Source organism: Chiloscyllium plagiosum, unplaced genomic scaffold (genome assembly GCF_037043375.1).
Source record: "Chiloscyllium plagiosum isolate Xiang-an unplaced genomic scaffold, Cpla_swu_hap1 HiC_scaffold_10, whole genome shotgun sequence".
Classification (NCBI taxonomy): Eukaryota; Metazoa; Chordata; class Chondrichthyes; order Orectolobiformes; family Hemiscylliidae; genus Chiloscyllium; species Chiloscyllium plagiosum.
In genome coordinates, this window is record NW_028270148.1 from 84,395,518 (window position 1) to 84,413,764 (window position 18,247).

Sequence of the window (18,247 nt, forward strand, 5' to 3'; positions counted from 1 at the left end):
TATTCACCCTATCCATGCCCCTCATGATTTTATAAACCTCTATCAGGTTACCCCTCAATCTCTGATGCTCCAAGGAAAATAGTCCCAGCCTGTTCAGCCTCTCCCTATAGCTCAAACCCTGGTAACATACTTGTAATTTTTTTCTGCCCCCTTTCAAGTTTAACAACATTTTTCCTATAGAAGTGAGACCAGAATTGAATGCAGTATTCCAAAAGTAGCCTAACTAATGTCCTGTACAGCCATCACATAACATCCCAACTCCTATACTCAATGCACTGACCCATAAAACAAGTGTACCAAAAGTCTTCTTCACTACTCTATTTACCTGTGATTCCACCTTCAAGGAACTATGAACCTGTACCCTAAGGTCTGTTTCTTTTGCAATAGTCCCCAAGACCAAGTGTTAAGTGTATAAGTCCTGCCCTGATTTGCCTTACCAAAACGCAACACTTCGCATTTACCGAAATTAAATTCCATCTGCTGCTCCTCCTATTGGCCCATCTGATCAAGGTCCCTTTGTACTCTGAGATAATCTTCACTCTCCACCACACCACCAATTTTGGTGTCACCTGCTAACTTACTAACCATTCCTCCTATATTCACATCCAAATCATTTACACAAATGACAAAAAACAGTGGACTCAGCACTGATCATTCTGGTACACTGCTGGTCACAAGCCTCCAGTCTGAAAAACAAACCTGCACCATCAACCACGCCTCTTACCTTCAAGCCAATTTTGTATCTAAATGGCTCGTTCTCCCTGGATAGTGACTTCCTGGATGTTATTTTTAAATTAGAAATAATAACCAGGATCCAGTAAATCATTTGATGTTGTTTCGGCTGTTAAACAAAACAATTGTCGTTTTAAATTATTATGTATTCTTTTAAATCATATAGAAGATGATCAATCCAGACAACTCCAAGTCAAACTTCTACAACTGGAAACAGAAATTGAACGCTTCAAAGTAGAAAACACAACATTAGCCAAAATGAAAGAGAAACAAGAACTAGCCATGGAAAGTCTCAGGTAGGTTTCAAAATTATGATCATGTCTGCTTGTAAGCAGATTCTATTCCACACTTACTGAAGTGAAACGACCAATAACTGCAGACAAAATGACTTGTCACATTATCATCCTCTGAACCCTCCACACACACTGTCTAGCACCCAAGTTCAGTCCATTGTGGTGCAAAGGCTGACACTATTATTAAAATGTCGTCATGCCCATCCAACCACTGATATCCTTTAGCATCTGGAATTGACATCATCACAATTTGTTCCACCTTTAGATAAAAGATGAAATGTTGAAAGAAAATGACTGTGTCATAATTGTCTTGCTGTGACCATTTCAACCTGTGTTTATTCTCTGTCATGTGTTATGTATGTTCAATCAGTTGAGGAAGTAAAATTGGTGGATAAGGATTGCTGAATGACAGAAACATGGAAGGTTTAATCTCTATATCTGTTGATAAATTACATAATCCTATTTCAATGTTAGGGGTTATTACTGTAGTCAGTGTCTGCTCTGAGCACTTCTCAGTGGTCTCCATAGTCAATAGTGCAGAGTTATATAATGGAATGGAACTCCACCTGATGTGTTTGCAAATTGATTACCTCAGTCTTATTTCATCTATACAGTCAGAACCTTTAAAGGTTCATGCTTTAAAAAGTGTCCCCAATCGCATTGTAGTGAATTCGTGTTAACGAAACACGTTATAGCAGAATAACCTGTACTATTGATGGAAAGTTCTTCTTTTCATTGTCCATAAATCTGAATGACTGTAGATTTATAGGAGAAAGTGAGGTCTGCAGATGCTGGAGATCAGAGCTGGAAATGTGTTGCTGGAAAAGCGCAGCAGGTCAGGCAGCATCCAGGGAACAGGAGAATCGACGTTTCGGGCATAAACCCTTCTTCAGGAAGATTCGCGACCCCCGTGGCTATGGGGAATAACTCTGTCTCTGCGGTCGCCGCAGCCACTTCCGCCCCCAGTGACGTCACTAACCTACACGCCCACAACGCCGCATGTGTCTCCGCCCCCACGCCGATCTCCACGCCTAACCCCGCCCCCCTGGCGAGTTCCGTCACCACGCCTAACCCCGCCCCTTCGCCGATCTCCGACTGCATGCCTAACCCCGCCCCCATGCCTATTTCCGTCACCACGGCTAACCCCGCCCCTTCGCCTGTCGCCATCACCATGCCCAACCCCGCCCCCACGCCGATCCCCGTCCCCGCCCCCAGACCTAACCCCGCCCCCACTCCCACCTCCAGCCCCACACCAGGTCCTAGCTCCCAGCCCTGCCGAGTTTTCACCATCCCTCCAGACCTACCCCTCTCTGAGGATGAAAGATCAGTCCTCAGCAGAGGCCTCACCTTCATTCCCCTACGCTCCCGGATAAATGAGTTCAACACGCGGCGTGACATCGAACAATTCTTCCGCCGCCTTCGGCTCCGTGCCTACTTCTTTAACCAAGACTCTCGCCCACCCTCTGACGACCCCTTCTCCCGCCTCCAACACACCCCATCCACCTGGACACCCCGTGCTGGCCTCCTACCTGCCCTCGACCTCTTCATAGCCAACTGCTGCCGCGATATTAACCGCCACCTGAACTCCCCCACCCCTCTCACCCACTCCAACCTCTCACCCTCGGAACGCGCAGCCCTCCACTCACTCCGTTGCAACCCCAACCTCACTATCAAACCAGCAGACAAGGGAGGCACGTTAGTAGTTTGGCGCACCGACCTCTACCCCGCTGAGGCCAAACGCCAGCTTGCAGATACCTCCTCCTACTGCCCCCTTGACCATGACCCCACCCCCCACCACCAAACCATCATCTCCCAGACCATCCATAACCTCATCACCTCGGGGGATCTCCCATCCACCGCCTCCAACCTCATAGTCCCACAACCCTGCACCGCCCGTTTCTACCTCCTGCCCAAAATCCACAAACCTGACTGCCCCGGCCGACCCATTGTCTCCGCCTGCTCCTGCCCCACCGAACTCATCTCCGCATACCTTGACACCGTCCTGTCCTTTCCTGAAGAAGGGCTTATTCCCGAAATGTCGATTCTCCTGTTCCATGGATGCTGCCTGACCTGCTGCGCTTTTCCAGCAACACATTTCCAGCTGTAGATTTATAGGGCTTTGTAATCTATACATTGTGGTTACTTGAAACTGCTAATTATTTTCTCAATGAATTGGAACTGGCCATCAAAATATCTGGGAGGTTTGATCCTAAATCTTCAAAGCAATAGTGCAAGCATTTGTCTTTGGTGACAGAGATTTTCAGTGCAGAAGATATTGCCATATAACTCAAGGGTAGACATCATTATTTCAGTATTTATGTATAATGCAAGCATTTGCCCGAATATGGCATCAAAGAGTCCTAGCAAAACTGGAATCAATGGGTATTGGGAGCAAACTCTCCAGTGGCTAGACTCATATCTGACACATAGGAAAATGGTCGTGGTTGTTGGAGGTCAGTCATCTTATCTGCAGGATATCTCTTAGGAATTCCTCAGTGTAGTGTCCCCGACCCAACCATCTTCAGCTGCTTCATTAATGACCTTCTTTCTGTCGTAAGGTCCGAAGTGGGGATGATCACCGACAATTGTACAATGTTCAACACCATTCACGACACTCAAACGCTAAAGCAGTACGTGTCCAAATGCAACAAGATCTGGACAATATCCAGGCTTGGGCTGACAAGTGGCAAGTAACATTCACGTCACACAAATGCTAGGCTATGACCATCACCAATAAGAGACAATCTAAGCACCGCCCCATGACACCATCGCTGAATCCCTCACTATCCAACATCCTGGGATTTATTATTGATCAGTAACTCAACCGGACTCACCACATAAATGCAGTGGCTGCAAGAGCAGGCCAAAGGCTAGGAATACTGATTGAATAACTCACCTCCTGACTCCTGAAAACCTGTCTGCCATCTACAAGGCACAAGTCAAGAGTGTGTGATAGAATACTCCCCACTTTCCTGGATGAGTGCAGTCCCAACAATACGCAAGAAGCTTGATATCGTCCAGGACAGAGCAGCCCGCTTGATTGGCACTGTATCCATGAGCATCCACTCTCTCCACCTGTAATGCTCAGTAGCAGCAGTGTATACTATCAACAAGATGCACTGCAGATTTTCATCAAAGATCTTCAAGTAGCACCTTCCAAACCCACAACCACTTCTATCTGGAAGGACAAGGGCAGCAGATATATGGGAACACCACCACCATCAAGTTCCCTTCCAAGATTCTCACCTTCCTGACTTCGAAATACCTTGGTGTTCCTTTATTGTTGTTGGGTCAAAATCCTGGAATTCCCTCCCTAATGGCATTGTGGATCAACCCACAGCAGGGGGACTGTAGCGATTCAAGAAGACATTTCATCCCTACCTGCTCAAGGGGAGCTAGGAATGGCCAGCCAGCAATGCCCACATCGCATAAAAAAAGTTTTAAAAATGCCATATTCATGAATAATGGCATATTTGGTGTTGAACTACTTCACACCACTGACATATGTCTCACTGTCATGTGCAAGGAGGTATTTGACTCTTCAGTACTGATCTATTTCTGTAAGGGACTTCCATTTCAGGTTTCCATGCAACACAAGCAGAGATCACAGTTTGCTGAAACTTATCATGTTTCAGTTAATCTCACTTCAATCATGATTATTTTTATTCATATATTTACATAGCACTTCATCTTCCCTGAATAATGGGGAAATTATTGAAAGTGTTATGTTGATTAACCTGCAAGACTGCCTCATAAATGCTCCAAGAGAAAGTGAGGACTGCAGATGCTGGAGATCAGAGCTGAAAATGTGTTGCTGGAAAAGCGCAGCAGGTCAGGCAGCATCCAAGGAACAGGAGAATCGACGTTTTGGGCATGAGCCCTTCTTCAGGAATGAGGAAAAAAAAAGTCAAAACAACAGCAGTTTTAAAAGGGTGAAGAGCAGACAAAGGAAGCACGTGATGAGGACAGTGCAGGAGAGAGAGAAAGAGAGAGAACACCTGCACTGTTACCGCCTTTGCTGTTTGAATTCATGAATCGCTGGACATCGGAGTGCATCTGGGAAAATTAACAAACAGTGAAATTCACAACTAATCTTGGAGGAACTGTTGGGCGAAGTTCACAACACAGAATCAAATAAGTTAATTGTTGTTTTAAGTCTGTCCAAGAGAAAGGCTGGATTAGTGAGTACAGTGGGTTCTTTCTGGATTGTATGTTTTTGGAGATAAGTCTCTTGATTAAACTTAAAATATAAGCCATAGCTATTAATTTAACCTGGGGCAGTGATTGTAGAGGAATAAGACGGTGTTGTTTTCTGGGTCTGTAGATTGTGAAGGAGCAAAAATGGCCTTTGCAGTGATATGTACTTCTTGTCAGATGTGGGAGTTTAAAGAGAGTTTAAGGGTTACTGCGGATTATATCTGCATAAATGCTGTTGGATGCAAATATTGTCAGATCGAGTGGATCGGTTGGAGAGACAGACAGAAGCGATGAGGAATTTGCAACAGCAACATTATGTGATGGATGGCAGTTATAGGAAAGGGGGAAAGGCTCAGATACAGTCACATAGATGGGTTAACTCCAGGAAGGGTAAGAGAGGTAGGCAGCTAGTGCAGGAGCCTTTTGTGGATATACACATTTCAAACAGGTATGCTATTTTGGAAAATGTAGAGGGTGATGGATTCTCAGAGGAACGTAGCACGAACAGCCAAGTTTCTGGTATTGAGACTGGTTCTAATGCAACGAGGGATATGTCAGCTTCCAAGAGATCAATTGTGTTAGGGGATTCTGTAGTCAGAGGTACAGACAGACGTTTCTGTGGTCAGCAGAAAAAAGAAGGATGGTGTGCTGTTTCCCTGGTGCCAGGATCAAGGATGTCTCAGAGAGGGTGCAGAATGTTCTCACGGGGGAGAGGGGAAGCAAGAGGTCATTGTCCATATTGGAACCAACAATATAGGAAGGGAAAAGGTTGAGATTCTGAAGGGAGATTACAGAGAGTGAGACAGAAATTTAAAAAGGAGGTCCTCAAGGGTAGTAATATCTGGATTACTCCCAGTGCTACAAGCTAGTGAGAGCAAGAATAGGAGGATAGAACAGATGAATGCATGGCTGAGGAGCTGGTGTATGGGAGAAGGATTCACATTTTTGAATCATTGGAATCTCTTTTGGGGTAGAAGTGACCTGTACAAGAAGGACGGATTTCACCTAAATTGGAAGGGGACTAATATATTGGCAGGGAAATTTGCTAGAACTGCTTGGGAGGATTTAATCTAGGAAGGTGGGAGGGTGAGACAGTGAGGAAAGAGATCGATCTGAGTCGGGTACAGCTGAGAACAGAAGTGAGTCAAACAGTCGGGGCAGGCAGGGACAAGGTAGGACTAATAAATTAAACTGCATTTATTTCAATGCAGGGGGCCTAACAGAGAAGACAGATGAACTCAGGGTATGGTTAGGAACATGGGACTCGGATACCATAGTAATTACAGAAACATGGCTCAGGTATGGGCAGGACTGGCAGCTGAATGTTCCAGGATACAAATGCTACAAGAAAGATAGAAAGGGAGGCAAGAGAGGAGGGGGAGTGGCATTTTTGATAAGGGATAGCATTACAGCTGTGCTGAGGGAGTATATTCCTGGAAATACATCCAGGGAAGTTATTTGGGTGGAACTGAGAAATAAGAAAGGGATGATCACCTTATTGGGATTATACTATAGACCCCCCAATAGCCAGAGGGAAATTGAGAAACAAACTTGTAAGGAGATCTCAGCTATCTATAAGAATAATAAGGTAGTTATGGTAGGGGATTTTAACTTTCCAAACATCGACTGGGGCTGCCATAGTGTTAACGGTTGACATGGAGAGGAATTTCTTAAGTGTGTACAAGACAATTTTCTGATTCAGTATGTGGATGTACTAGAGAAGGTGCAAAACATGATCTACTTTTGGGAAATAAGGCAGGGCAGGTGACTGAGGTGTCAGTGGGGGGACAGTTTGGGGCCAGCGACCATAATTCTATTTGTTTTAAAATAGTGATGGAAAAAGATAGACCAGATCTAAAAGTTGAAGTTCTAAATTGGAGAAAGGCCAATTTTGACGGTATTAGGCACGAACTTTCGAAAGCTGATTGGAGGCAGATGTTCGCAAGTAAAGGAAAATGGGAAGCTTTCAGAAATGAGATTACAAGAATCCAGAGAAAGTATATTCCTGTCAGGGTGAAAGGGAAGGCTGGTAGGTATAGGGAATGCTGGATGACTAAAGAAATTGAGGGTTTGGTTAAGAAAAAGAAGGAAGCATATGTCAGGTATAGACAGGATAGATCGATTGAATCCTTGGAAGAGAATAAAGGAAGTAGGAGTATACTTAAGAGGGAAATCAGGAGGACAAAATGGGGATATGAGATAGCGTTGGCAAATAGAATTAAGGAGAATCCAAAGGGTCTTTATAAATATATTAAGGACAAAAGGGTAACTAGGGAGAGAATAGGGCCCCTCAAAGATCAGCAAGGCGGCCTTTGTGTGGAGCCACAGAAAATGGGGGAGATATTAAATGAATATTTTGCATCAGTATTTACTGTGGAAAAGGATATGGAAGATATAGACTGTAGTGAAGTAGATGGTGACATCTTGAAAAATGTCCAGATTACAGAGAAGGATGTGCTGGATGTCTTGAAACAGTTAAAGGTGGATAAATCCCCAGGACCTGAACAGGTGTACCCGAGAACTCTGTGGGAAGCTAGAGAAGTGATTGCTGGGCCTCTTGCTGAGATATTTGTATCATCGATAGTCACAGGTGAGGTGCCGGAAGACTGGAGGTTGGCAAACGTGGTGCCACTGTTTAAGAAGGGTAGTAAAGACAAGCCAGGGAACTACAGACCGGTGAGCCTGACCTCAGTGGTGGGCAAGTTGTTGGAGGGAATCCTGAGTGACAGGATGTACATGTATTTGGAAAGGCAAGGACTGATTAGAGATAGTCAACATGGCTTTGTGCGTGGGAAATCATGTCTCACAATTTTGTTTGAGTTTTTTGAAGAAGTTACAAAGAAGAGTGATGAGGACAGAGCAGTAGATATGATCTATATGGACTTCAGTAAGGCATTCGACAAGGTTCCCCTTGGAAAACTGATTAGCACGGTTAGACCTCATGGAATACAAGGAGAACTAGCCATTTGGATACAAAACTGGCTCAAAGGTAGAAGACAGAGGGTGGTGGTGGAGAGTTGTTTTTCAGACTGGAGGCCTGGGACCAGTGGAGTGCCACAAGGATCGGTGCTGGGTCCTCTACTTTTTGTCATTTACATAAATGATTTGGATGCGAACATAAGAGGTACAGTTAGTAAGTTTGCAGATGACACCAAAATTGGAGGTGTAGTGGACAGCGAAGAGGGTTACCTCAGATTACAACAGGATCTGGACCAGATGGGCCAATGGGCTGAGAAGTGGCAGATGGAGTTTAATTCAGATAAATGCGGGGTGCTGCATTTTGGGAAAGCAAATCTTAGCAGGACTTATACACTTAATGGTAAGGTCCTAGGGAGTGTTGCTGAACAAAGCGACCTTGGAGTGCAGGTTCATAGCTCCTTGAAAGTGGAGTCACAGATTAGATAGGCTAGTGAAGAAGGCGTTTGGTATGCTTTCCTTTATTGGTCAGAGTATTGAGTACAGGCGTTGGGAGGTCATGTTGTGGCCGTACAGAACATTGGTTAGGCCACTGTTGGAATATTGCGTGCAATTCTGGTCTCCTTCCTATCAGAAAGATGTTGTGAAACTTGAAAGGGTTCAGAAAAGATTTACAAGGATGTTGCCAGGGTTGGAAGATTTGAGCTACAGGGAGAGGCTGAACAGGCTGGGGCTGTTTTCCCTGGCGCGTCGGAGGCTGAGGGGTGACCCTATAGAGGTTTACAAAATTATGAGGGGCATGGATAGGATAAATAGACAAAGTCTTTTCTCTGGGGTCGGGAAGTCTAGAACTAGAGGACATAGGTTTAGGGTGAGAGAGGAACGATATAAAAGAGACCTAAGGGGCAACATTTTCATGCAGAGGGTGGTACGTGTATGGAATGAGCTGCCAGAGGATGTGGTGGAGGCTGGTACAATTGCAACATTTAAGAGGCATTTGGATGGGTATATGAATAGGAAGGGTTTGGAGGGATATGGGCCGGGTGCTGGCAGGTGGGACTAGATTGGGTTGGGATATCTGGTCGGCATTGACAGGATGAACCGAAGGACCTGTTTCCATCCTGTACATCTCTATGACTCTATGACTCTAAGTACACACCAACCCTCTGAAGAGTAACCCACCCCGACCGATTTCCCTCTGACTAATGCACCTAACACCATGGGCAATTTAGCAAGGCCAATTCACCTAACCTGCACATCTTTGGATTGTGGGAGGAAACCAGAGCACCTGGAGAACACTCATGCAGAAGAATGTGCAAACTCCACACAGACAGTTGCCCGGGGCTGGAAACTAACCTGGGGCGCTGGTGCCTTCGGTCTAACAGTCCCTTCATCTTTTCCATTCATTCTCATCAACTTCAGAAGTTTTATATTGGTGAATGCTTCAGTCGGGAAAATGATACTTAATTACTTAGATATTTTATTCCTGCAATAAAATTGGTTGTTAATGTCCTTTTTGTTTTTTGTGAAGGGAGTAAATGGTATAGTATGAGTGCATGCATACATTCATTCATTTGGTCCTCACATAAGCACTGTATACATTATTATGCGTTTGTGCATAATAAAACTGTATGGATTTTTTTGTGCAAATCATTGTTTTATTTATTTGAATTTTCAGATCAAATACATTAAAAGTTCAAAAATGTCCTATTGATGTTGAAAATCTTTAAATGTATATTTTAATATATAAAATATTTTTACATGTACCTTTGTCACTGACTAACTTTCTTCATTATGGTTCAAGTTTAATGCCTTTATCTCCAGGCTGCTGGGATCAGATTAGATCATTGATTATAAATCAAAGTATTCCTTTAATCATGAGAAATTCACTTTGGCTGAGCATAAACTATTTGTTGAGAGTTTATGGCACAAGGGGTAGCATTCATACCTCTGAGGCAGAATTTTTATTTTTTGAGCACCACTCTAGAATTGATGGCTACAGAAGGTGCATTCACAACTTGGTCAAACAAGTTGATTATCAGATGGTAAGCACGGAAGAATCTCATGGTTAGCCCTCCTTGGTGTGGTGTGGTGCCCTTCAAGCTATATAGTCTTTAGTGATGGGGAGTGGCAGAATTGTTCCAGGAAAATTTAGTTACAGTTGCATACATATGAAGATGTTTTGTCTGCCTCATATCATTAAGAAATGAGAACATCTGCAAGTCTGAAATGATTTGTTGCAGTAGTATCCCCTACCTCTGGGATAATGTTGCATGCCACAAATGGTGTTACCACCAGTTCTTCCTGGTAAATGAATTGTGAGATATATTCTACTTAATTTGCCAGTTTTAAAATTATATGAAGAATCTTACTTTATGCAGATATCTACTCATAACACGTTTTAAAGTTTCTTGTTTGCATATGTGTGGTTAGTGAAATAACTCCAATTACACTAGTGTCCTGTCAACAAGTCACCCTTTATTTAAACATGGAGAGTCCTTGACATTGATCCAGCTCCCTCAAAGTTAACTCTCAGAGTGAACAGAATGTCAGACACTCCTGTTCTTTTTTTTTATTATTTATTTTTTTTTTCTTTTCTCTTCTCTTTTTTTTTCTTTTCTTTTTTTTTCCCCATTAACCCCCACACTACCACCTAAGTGCGGTAGTGCTTATTTTATCCCCAGCACCCATGGTGTGTGTGTGCAGGTGTGAGACACAGTGAAAGACACAAAGTGCACCAATCTTTATTCAATTTCCACCACCAGGAAGATAGGAAAACACCCGGGTGGCCAGTGACAAACACTGCCCTTCACATCAAAGGGCAGTGCTGTGTGATCAAAACAGTGAAGGGGAGGGTAGGGACTAAATCAAAATAGAATTGGAGGGAGAAATGATGCACTCCACTCCCTGCGGCGCCCACCTCTCCCTGAACAACTCCAGGGTGTTGGTGGACACCGCGTGCTCCTTCTCCAAGGACACCCGGGCTCTAACGTAACCGCGGAAGAGGGGCAGGCAGTCGGCCCTAACGACCCCCTCCACGGCCCGCTGCCTGGACCTGTTGATGGCCAGTTTGGCCAGGCCCAGGAGCAGACCCACGAGGAGGTCTTCAGACCTGCCCTCCTTCCTCCGTACCGGGTGCCCAAAGATCAGGAGCGTGGGACTGAAGTGCAGCCAAAAACAGAGGAGAAGGTTTTTCAGGAAATCAAAAAGGGAGTGCAAACGCCCACACCCAATATATACATGGTCCACGGACTCCACAGCGCCACAGAACAAGCAGTTGGGCTGGGAGTCCGTGAACCACCGCAATCTGCGGTTGCAGGGGACTGCTGCGTGCAGCACCCTCCACCCCAGATCCCTGAGAGAAAGGGGGAGGACTCCCGCGTAGAGAGCCCTCCAGACACTCCTGTTCTTTTTTTTTTTTTCTCTCTTTTTTTTTTCTTTTTTTTTCTTTTTTTTTTCTCTTTTAACCCCCACACTACCACCTAAGTGCGGTAGTGCTTATTTTATCCCCAGCACCCATGGTGTGTGTGTGCAGGTGTGAGACACAGTGAAAGACACAAAGTGCACCAATCTTTATTCAATTTCCACCACCAGGAAGATAGGAAAACACCCGGGTGGCCAGTGACAAGCGCTGCCCTTCACATCAAAGGACAGTGCTGTGTGATCAAAACAGTGAAGGGGAGGGTAGGGACTAAATCAAAATAGAGTTGGAGGGAGAAATGATGCACTCCACTCCCTGCGGCGCCCACCTCTCCCTGAACAACTCCAGGGTGTTGGTGGACACCGCGTGCTCCTTCTCCAAGGACACCCGGGCTCTAACGTAACCGCGGAAGAGGGGCAGGCAGTCGGCCCTAACGACCCCCTCCACGGCCCGCTGCCTGGACCTGTTGATGGCCAGTTTGGCCAGGCCCAGGAGCAGACCCACGAGGAGGTCTTCAGACCTGCCCTCCTTCCTCCGTACCGGGTGCCCAAAGATCAGGAGCGTGGGACTGAAGTGCAGCCAAAAACAGAGGAGAAGGTTTTTCAGGAAATCAAAAAGGGAGTGCAAACGCCCACACCCAATATATACATGGTCCACGGACTCCACAGCGCCACAGAACAAGCAGTTGGGCTGGGAGTCCGTGAACCACCGCAATCTGCGGTTGCAGGGGACTGCTGCGTGCAGCACCCTCCACCCCAGATCCCTGAGAGAAAGGGGGAGGACTCCCGCGTAGAGAGCCCTCCAGACACTCCTGTTCTTATCTGTCAGTCAGGGCTTCCTGATTGGACCAGATTAACACCCTCAAATAGGATATTCATTTCTGTGAGGTCCACCTGGCTGTTCCCTCCCCCTCTGAGTCCAAGGACATAGGTCGATTCTTTTATTTGTAGTTCCTCCTAGGGCATTTAACCACTAGGTCAGGTTCCTCCAACTCTGCCTCTGATATGGGCAGCATGTAACACATGGTAGCTCATCTCTTGCACAAATTCATTCTCTTCTTCAGCCGGCAAAGGGTCGAGGTGGTGATATCCACCATGTTCATCTCAGATTCTAAGATATCTTCAACACTTAATGGAAAGGTGAACACATGGGTTCTAGAGCAGTTCGAAAGGCAGTTAAGGAGTTGGGCACATTTTCTTCCACACTGTTTGCGAGTTTGCGGCTTTCATATGGTCCACATGCTTTTCAGGACCGTGGCACCCACCTGAAATTCATACATCACTGGACTTTGTTTCGACCATACCTCTTACCCATGCAGGGCTATTCCTGTTGTTCCTACACCAAATTTTATCACCGATGTAATCTGTCTCTCTCACTTAGCAGGTTCTTATGTCTGGTATTGGCATTCCTGATGCCGTTTGACCCACCAAGTCCAGGAAGATGTTCTCCCCACTAGCCACACTGCTAAAACTATCCTTTTAGTTGCGTGAAGGGTGGTTTTATAACCAAATAGGAAAAGGGATAGTTTGGTATCTAATGAGGCTGTAGGTTGTTTCTTTAAGCCTGCCTGCAAAGTTTGGATTGCTCTTTCTGCCAGATTATTGCATGATGGATGGCATGGAGCTGTCCTTATATGTTGAATACCATTCGACTTTAGGAAATATTGTTGGTAAACAGTGGCCCATTATCTGTGACCAACTCTTCCTGGAGTCCACATACCTGGTTCCCTGATGCGTATTGGTTCTCAGTCTAGCTTAATTTAAGGGTTGGACTCCAGAGTGAATTTTGTTAAAGGGCTCTTCAATCATTGCAATGGCTGCATCAGTATCAACCTCCATTAGAACCAGGTGACCATCTATCCAGATGTTTAGATTAGATTACTTACAGTGTGGAAACAGGCCCTTCGGCCCCACCGACCCTCCGAAGAGCAACCCACCCAGACCCATTCCCCTACATTTATCCCTTCACCTAACACTACAGGCAATTTAGCATGGCCAATTCACCTAACCTGCACATCTTTGGACTGTGAGAGGAAACTGGAGCACCCGGAGGAAACTCCACACAGACAGTTGCCTGAGGTGGGAATTGAACCCAGGTCTCTGGCACTGTTAGGCAGCAGTGCTAACCACTGTGCCACCCATAAATTATTTTAATTTATTCTGATTTAGATGCTGCTAAGTAATTTAACTGTTCCAAACCAAATGTAGGTGGACTTTCCAGGGTGCGCACCATCTGGATACTGCCCTATGAGCTCTCCTACTCACTTTACGTCTAGTGAAACTCTTTTGCTATCTTGATTCCACATACCAGAGGCAACCACAAAAGATTGTTGACCCAGCTCCTAAAGAAAATGTTTGAACTTGAATTCTTTTTTTCCTTTTTCTTTTTTCTGCGTTTTTAGCCCCCCTGCCCTAATATCATCTTCTGAAGCTTCAAGTCTGATTGACACTGCACCATTAAAGGCTCTCCATGCATGCTAGTTTCCTTTTATTAAATATCAAAGCTGATGTGTTTGATTAGGCAAGAGGGCTGGTGTGGAGTTGGTCTGAAATGGAATAATTATGTAAGTACTCATTCCAAAATCGATCAGATATGTGAACAGACTTTTCCTCATCTGTATGTCCTTGCCACAACAGAATGTCCTCCTCTGACTTCCAATGGCACAGGTTCTGACAAACAACAGTGAAATGACACTCATATTCTTATCTGTCATCCAGGGCTCCCTGATTGGACCAGATTAAGAGCCCCAAACAGGGCACTCATATTATGACCTCATTATAATCACTACAGTTAGTATTTATTTTCTCTGTTGCTGTCTCTAATATGTAAAAACATAAACATCCAATGTATTATCTATAATCCTCAGAAATTATGTTGGCAATTTGGTTAAAGAGAGGGTTACCTGCATCCAATGCATCAAGTCATACTTGTACAGGAAATAGATAATATTTAGGCAAACACCTGTCATGGATTTCAGAAGTTATAATTTGGTAAAAGACAGTTAATTAACTTTGATTTCAACTGGGTTATAAGACCTAATAAATGGAACAGAAAATGTGTGTCTCTAAAAAGTTGAAATGCATGCTGGAATTGGATAAACTTGAGATTTGGGACCAAACTGAATCTAATAAACCATTAATCTTCTGATAAGCTTGAAGAGATTCATGGTCAGCTAGGGTTTCCACCCCGCACACACACATCCTTCGATATCAAGGTCACCATTGACAGCCTAAGAGATATTTGTTCTTCACATCCCCTCGTATTTGCATTGGGTGTTGAGAACATACATATATTTATGGATTATGAAGATTAGAAAATTGAAAATTTCAGCAATTACTGGGATGCAAAGGATTTATCATGTGACTTATTAGAACTCAAAAGTCAAAAGGTCAAGGGAACTTGGGATCATTGTTTACAAAATGCCAGGTGACTTGAGGAAGGAAGCTTCTAAACAAGAGATGAAAGAATGCGTTATGGCATATAATTGCTGGTCAAATTAACTAGGCTTTAGAGGGGCCCTTATACAAGACTTTCTGAACTGTTATGTAGGATTCTGCACTTAACAAGCAGCAAAATTATTTTCCTAGCTATGTGCAACTTGCCAGGTCACTGAGATGAATATACATTGAAGAGTGCTTCTTCCTCCGCATTTCTGTTATATGGAGAACAATTTCAAATTCTCTAATCTTTCTACATATCTGAAGTTCCTCTATGCTTGATGCCATCTGTAATTACATTGTTACAATTTGCTCCTCCAAAATAGAGTATTTTGACTTGTTAAGAGTTTGGTATCATCTCCTTTTATTTGCAGTTGCCCTCAATTTAAAGATGTTTCATGTTACAACCCTGAACATCTTTTAAAATTGCATTTTTGCTGATAAGGTGGTATATATCACTATTCAGTGATGTTGATTGAGGAATACATATTGGCAAGGATACCTGTTTTTTTTAAATAGCAGCATGTATTATTTTATGTTCAGTTGAGAGATAGAATCTTGGTTTACTGGCTCATCTGAAATAAGGCATCTCCAATCATTCTTGGTCCTTCAATTCTGCACTGTTACCTGCCTGGATTCTTTGTTCATGTTGCTGTATCAGAATGAGGGTTTTACAGGACATAATGCAGAGGAACATGTGATCACAGGGTACTGAAGTACCAAAAATAGATCTCAGAACAAATAGCAAATATTTGAGCTGGCAAACCCAACAGTTCAAATAATTTAGGAGCATATTACTGCAGATGCTGGAATGTGTAGTGAAAACCAAAAATACTGGAAATTGCAACAGGTCGGGCAGCATCCATGGAAAGAAAGCAAGTACAGAATCCAGCATCAAATGAATTATTGAATCCTGGTCATGCCTGTTATTTGCAAAACTATACAAAACTGCAGTTTCACCTCAACACAAGTTGAACTGAAAATGAAAATGTTGGAGATCACAGCAGGTCAGGCAGCATCCATGGAGAAGGGCTTATGCCCGAAGCGTCGATTCTCCTGTTCCCTGGATGCTGCCTGACCTGCTGCGCTTTTCCAGCAACACATTTCCAGCTCTGATCTCCAGCATCTGCAGACCTCACTTTCTCCTCAAAGAAAGCAAGCTAACATTTCGAGTCTAGATTATTCTTTATCAGTGCTGACATGAAGCTGATGAAGAGTCATCTTGACTCGAAACGTTAGCTTGCTTTCTCTCCATGGATGCTGCCTGACTTGCTGTGATCTCCAGCATTTTCATTTTCAGTTCAACTTGTGTTGGGGTGAAACTGCAGTTTTGTATAGTTTTGCGAATAACAGGCATGACCAGGATTCAATAATTCATTTGATGCTGGATTCTGTACTGAAAACCAACAAATGCTGGAGATCACAGCCGGTCAGGCAGCATTCATGGAGAGAGAGAGCAAGCTAATGTTCGAGTCTAGATGACACTTCTTCATAGCTGACATGAAGTGGGGAGGGACAGCATTTAAAAATTGTAGTTTGGAGGTTGGGAGAGTGGTGTTGATGGTGGGTTAATGGGTGGAGGGTACTGTTGGAGAAAATATGTTACTAGTTTACATTAAGTGGCTGGATGTGAGAATGGCAGAACAATGGTGTGTCTCCTGCCAGACTGAAAGGGCAGTAAGGGGGATGGGGAGGGAACGACTTGATAACAAGCTAAAAGAAAGGAAACAAATGGTTCACAATTTAATGTTGTTAATCTCAATACAGAAGAACCTTGACTCTTTGAAGTACACAGGCGGGCAGTATGTCATTCAGTTAATCGAGCTCCAGATAATTGAATGCTGGATAACATAGTTTAGCCAAACATTGGGACGTTGTGACCTTGCCAGATAATCTGATATTCGGATAATCAAATGCCGGATATTCGAGGTTCTTCTGTATTAAGTTCAGAAGACTGAAAAGTGCCTAGTCAGAAGCTGAGATTTTGTCGTCCAGTTTGCGGTGTGTTTCACTAGGACATTGCAGTGTGCCGAAGACAGACATGTGGACATGCGAGTAGGAAGCTGTGTTAAAATGAACAGCTACGGGAAGGTCGGGACCCTGCTAGTATGCAGACTGGAGATGTTCCACAAAGTAGTCACCCAGTCTGCATTTTGTTTCTGAAATGTAGAGTAGGCCACATTGGATGCAACAAATACAGTACACAGGATTTGAGGAGGTACAAATAAAATGTTGCTTCACCTGGCAAGACTGTTTAGGTCCTTGGATGGTGAGCAGGGAGGAGGTGAAAGGGCAGGTGTTTCACCTTCTACCGTTAAGTGGGAAGGTGCCGTGGAGAGAGGGGGAAGTGTTGGTGGTTGTGAAATAGACTAGAATGATCCCTGCAAGATGCAGTCGGGGGAGTGAGGGGAAGGTGTGTTTGGTGGTGATGTTCTGCTGAAGTTGTCTGAAATGGCTGAGATGATCCATTGAATGCGGAGGCTGGTGGGTTGAAAAGTGAGGACAAGGGGAACCCGATCACGCTGTTGTGAGTGATGGGAAGAGACAAGGGTGGGAGCATGGGTGATAGGTCATATGCGATTGAGGACCCTGTCAATCACAGTGGGTGGAAGAAGCAAGCCATATCAGCAGTACTGTTTTGGAAGGTGGCATCACTCAAACAGATGCGATATAGGTGAAGGAACTGGGTGAATGGGGTGGAGTTCTTGCAGGACGTGGGGTGTGACAAGATTTGGTGAAGTCAGCTATGGGAGTCCATGGCTTTATAGTGGATAGCGGTGGACAGTTTATTCCTCAAAGTGGAGGTAAAGTGGTCAAAGAAGGGAAGGGAACTGTTGGAAATGTACGATGTGCAAGTTATAGAGGGGGAGAAATTAGAGGCAAAATTAATGAAGTTTTCAAGGTCCTAGGGAGAGCATGAAACAGCATGGAAGCAGTCGCGATGTACAAAAAAAAAGTTGTGGGAGCAGGCCAGTGTGAGACTGGAACAAGGGTTGTTCCACATACCCCATAAAGCGGCAGGCATTACTGGGACCCGTGCAGGTGCCTATAGTTACTTCTTTGACTTGGCAGAAGTGAGATGAATTAAAAGAGAAATTATTCAGTAAGAGAACAGATTCACCCAGACGGGAGGAGAGTGGTGGTGGATGGGGATTGTTCAGGCCTTTGGTTGAGGAAGAAGCCGAGAGCTCTCAGACCATCCTGGTGGGGAATGGAGGTATAGAGGGATTGGACATTCATGGTGAAAAGGA

At 44.4% G+C, this 18,247-nt stretch overlaps 1 protein-coding gene across 1 annotated transcript in view; it reads left to right on the forward strand.

Moving 5' to 3' along the window:
- The window catches only part of LOC122552959 (uncharacterized), a 207,083-nt gene that overhangs the window by 90,137 nt on the left and 98,699 nt on the right, over positions 1-18,247 (forward strand). Inside the window, exon 8 of the mRNA XM_043696273.2 lies at positions 899-1,028. Within this exon, the coding sequence (XP_043552208.2) occupies positions 899-1,028 (130 nt within the window). The remainder of the gene's footprint in view (positions 1-898; positions 1,029-18,247) is intronic.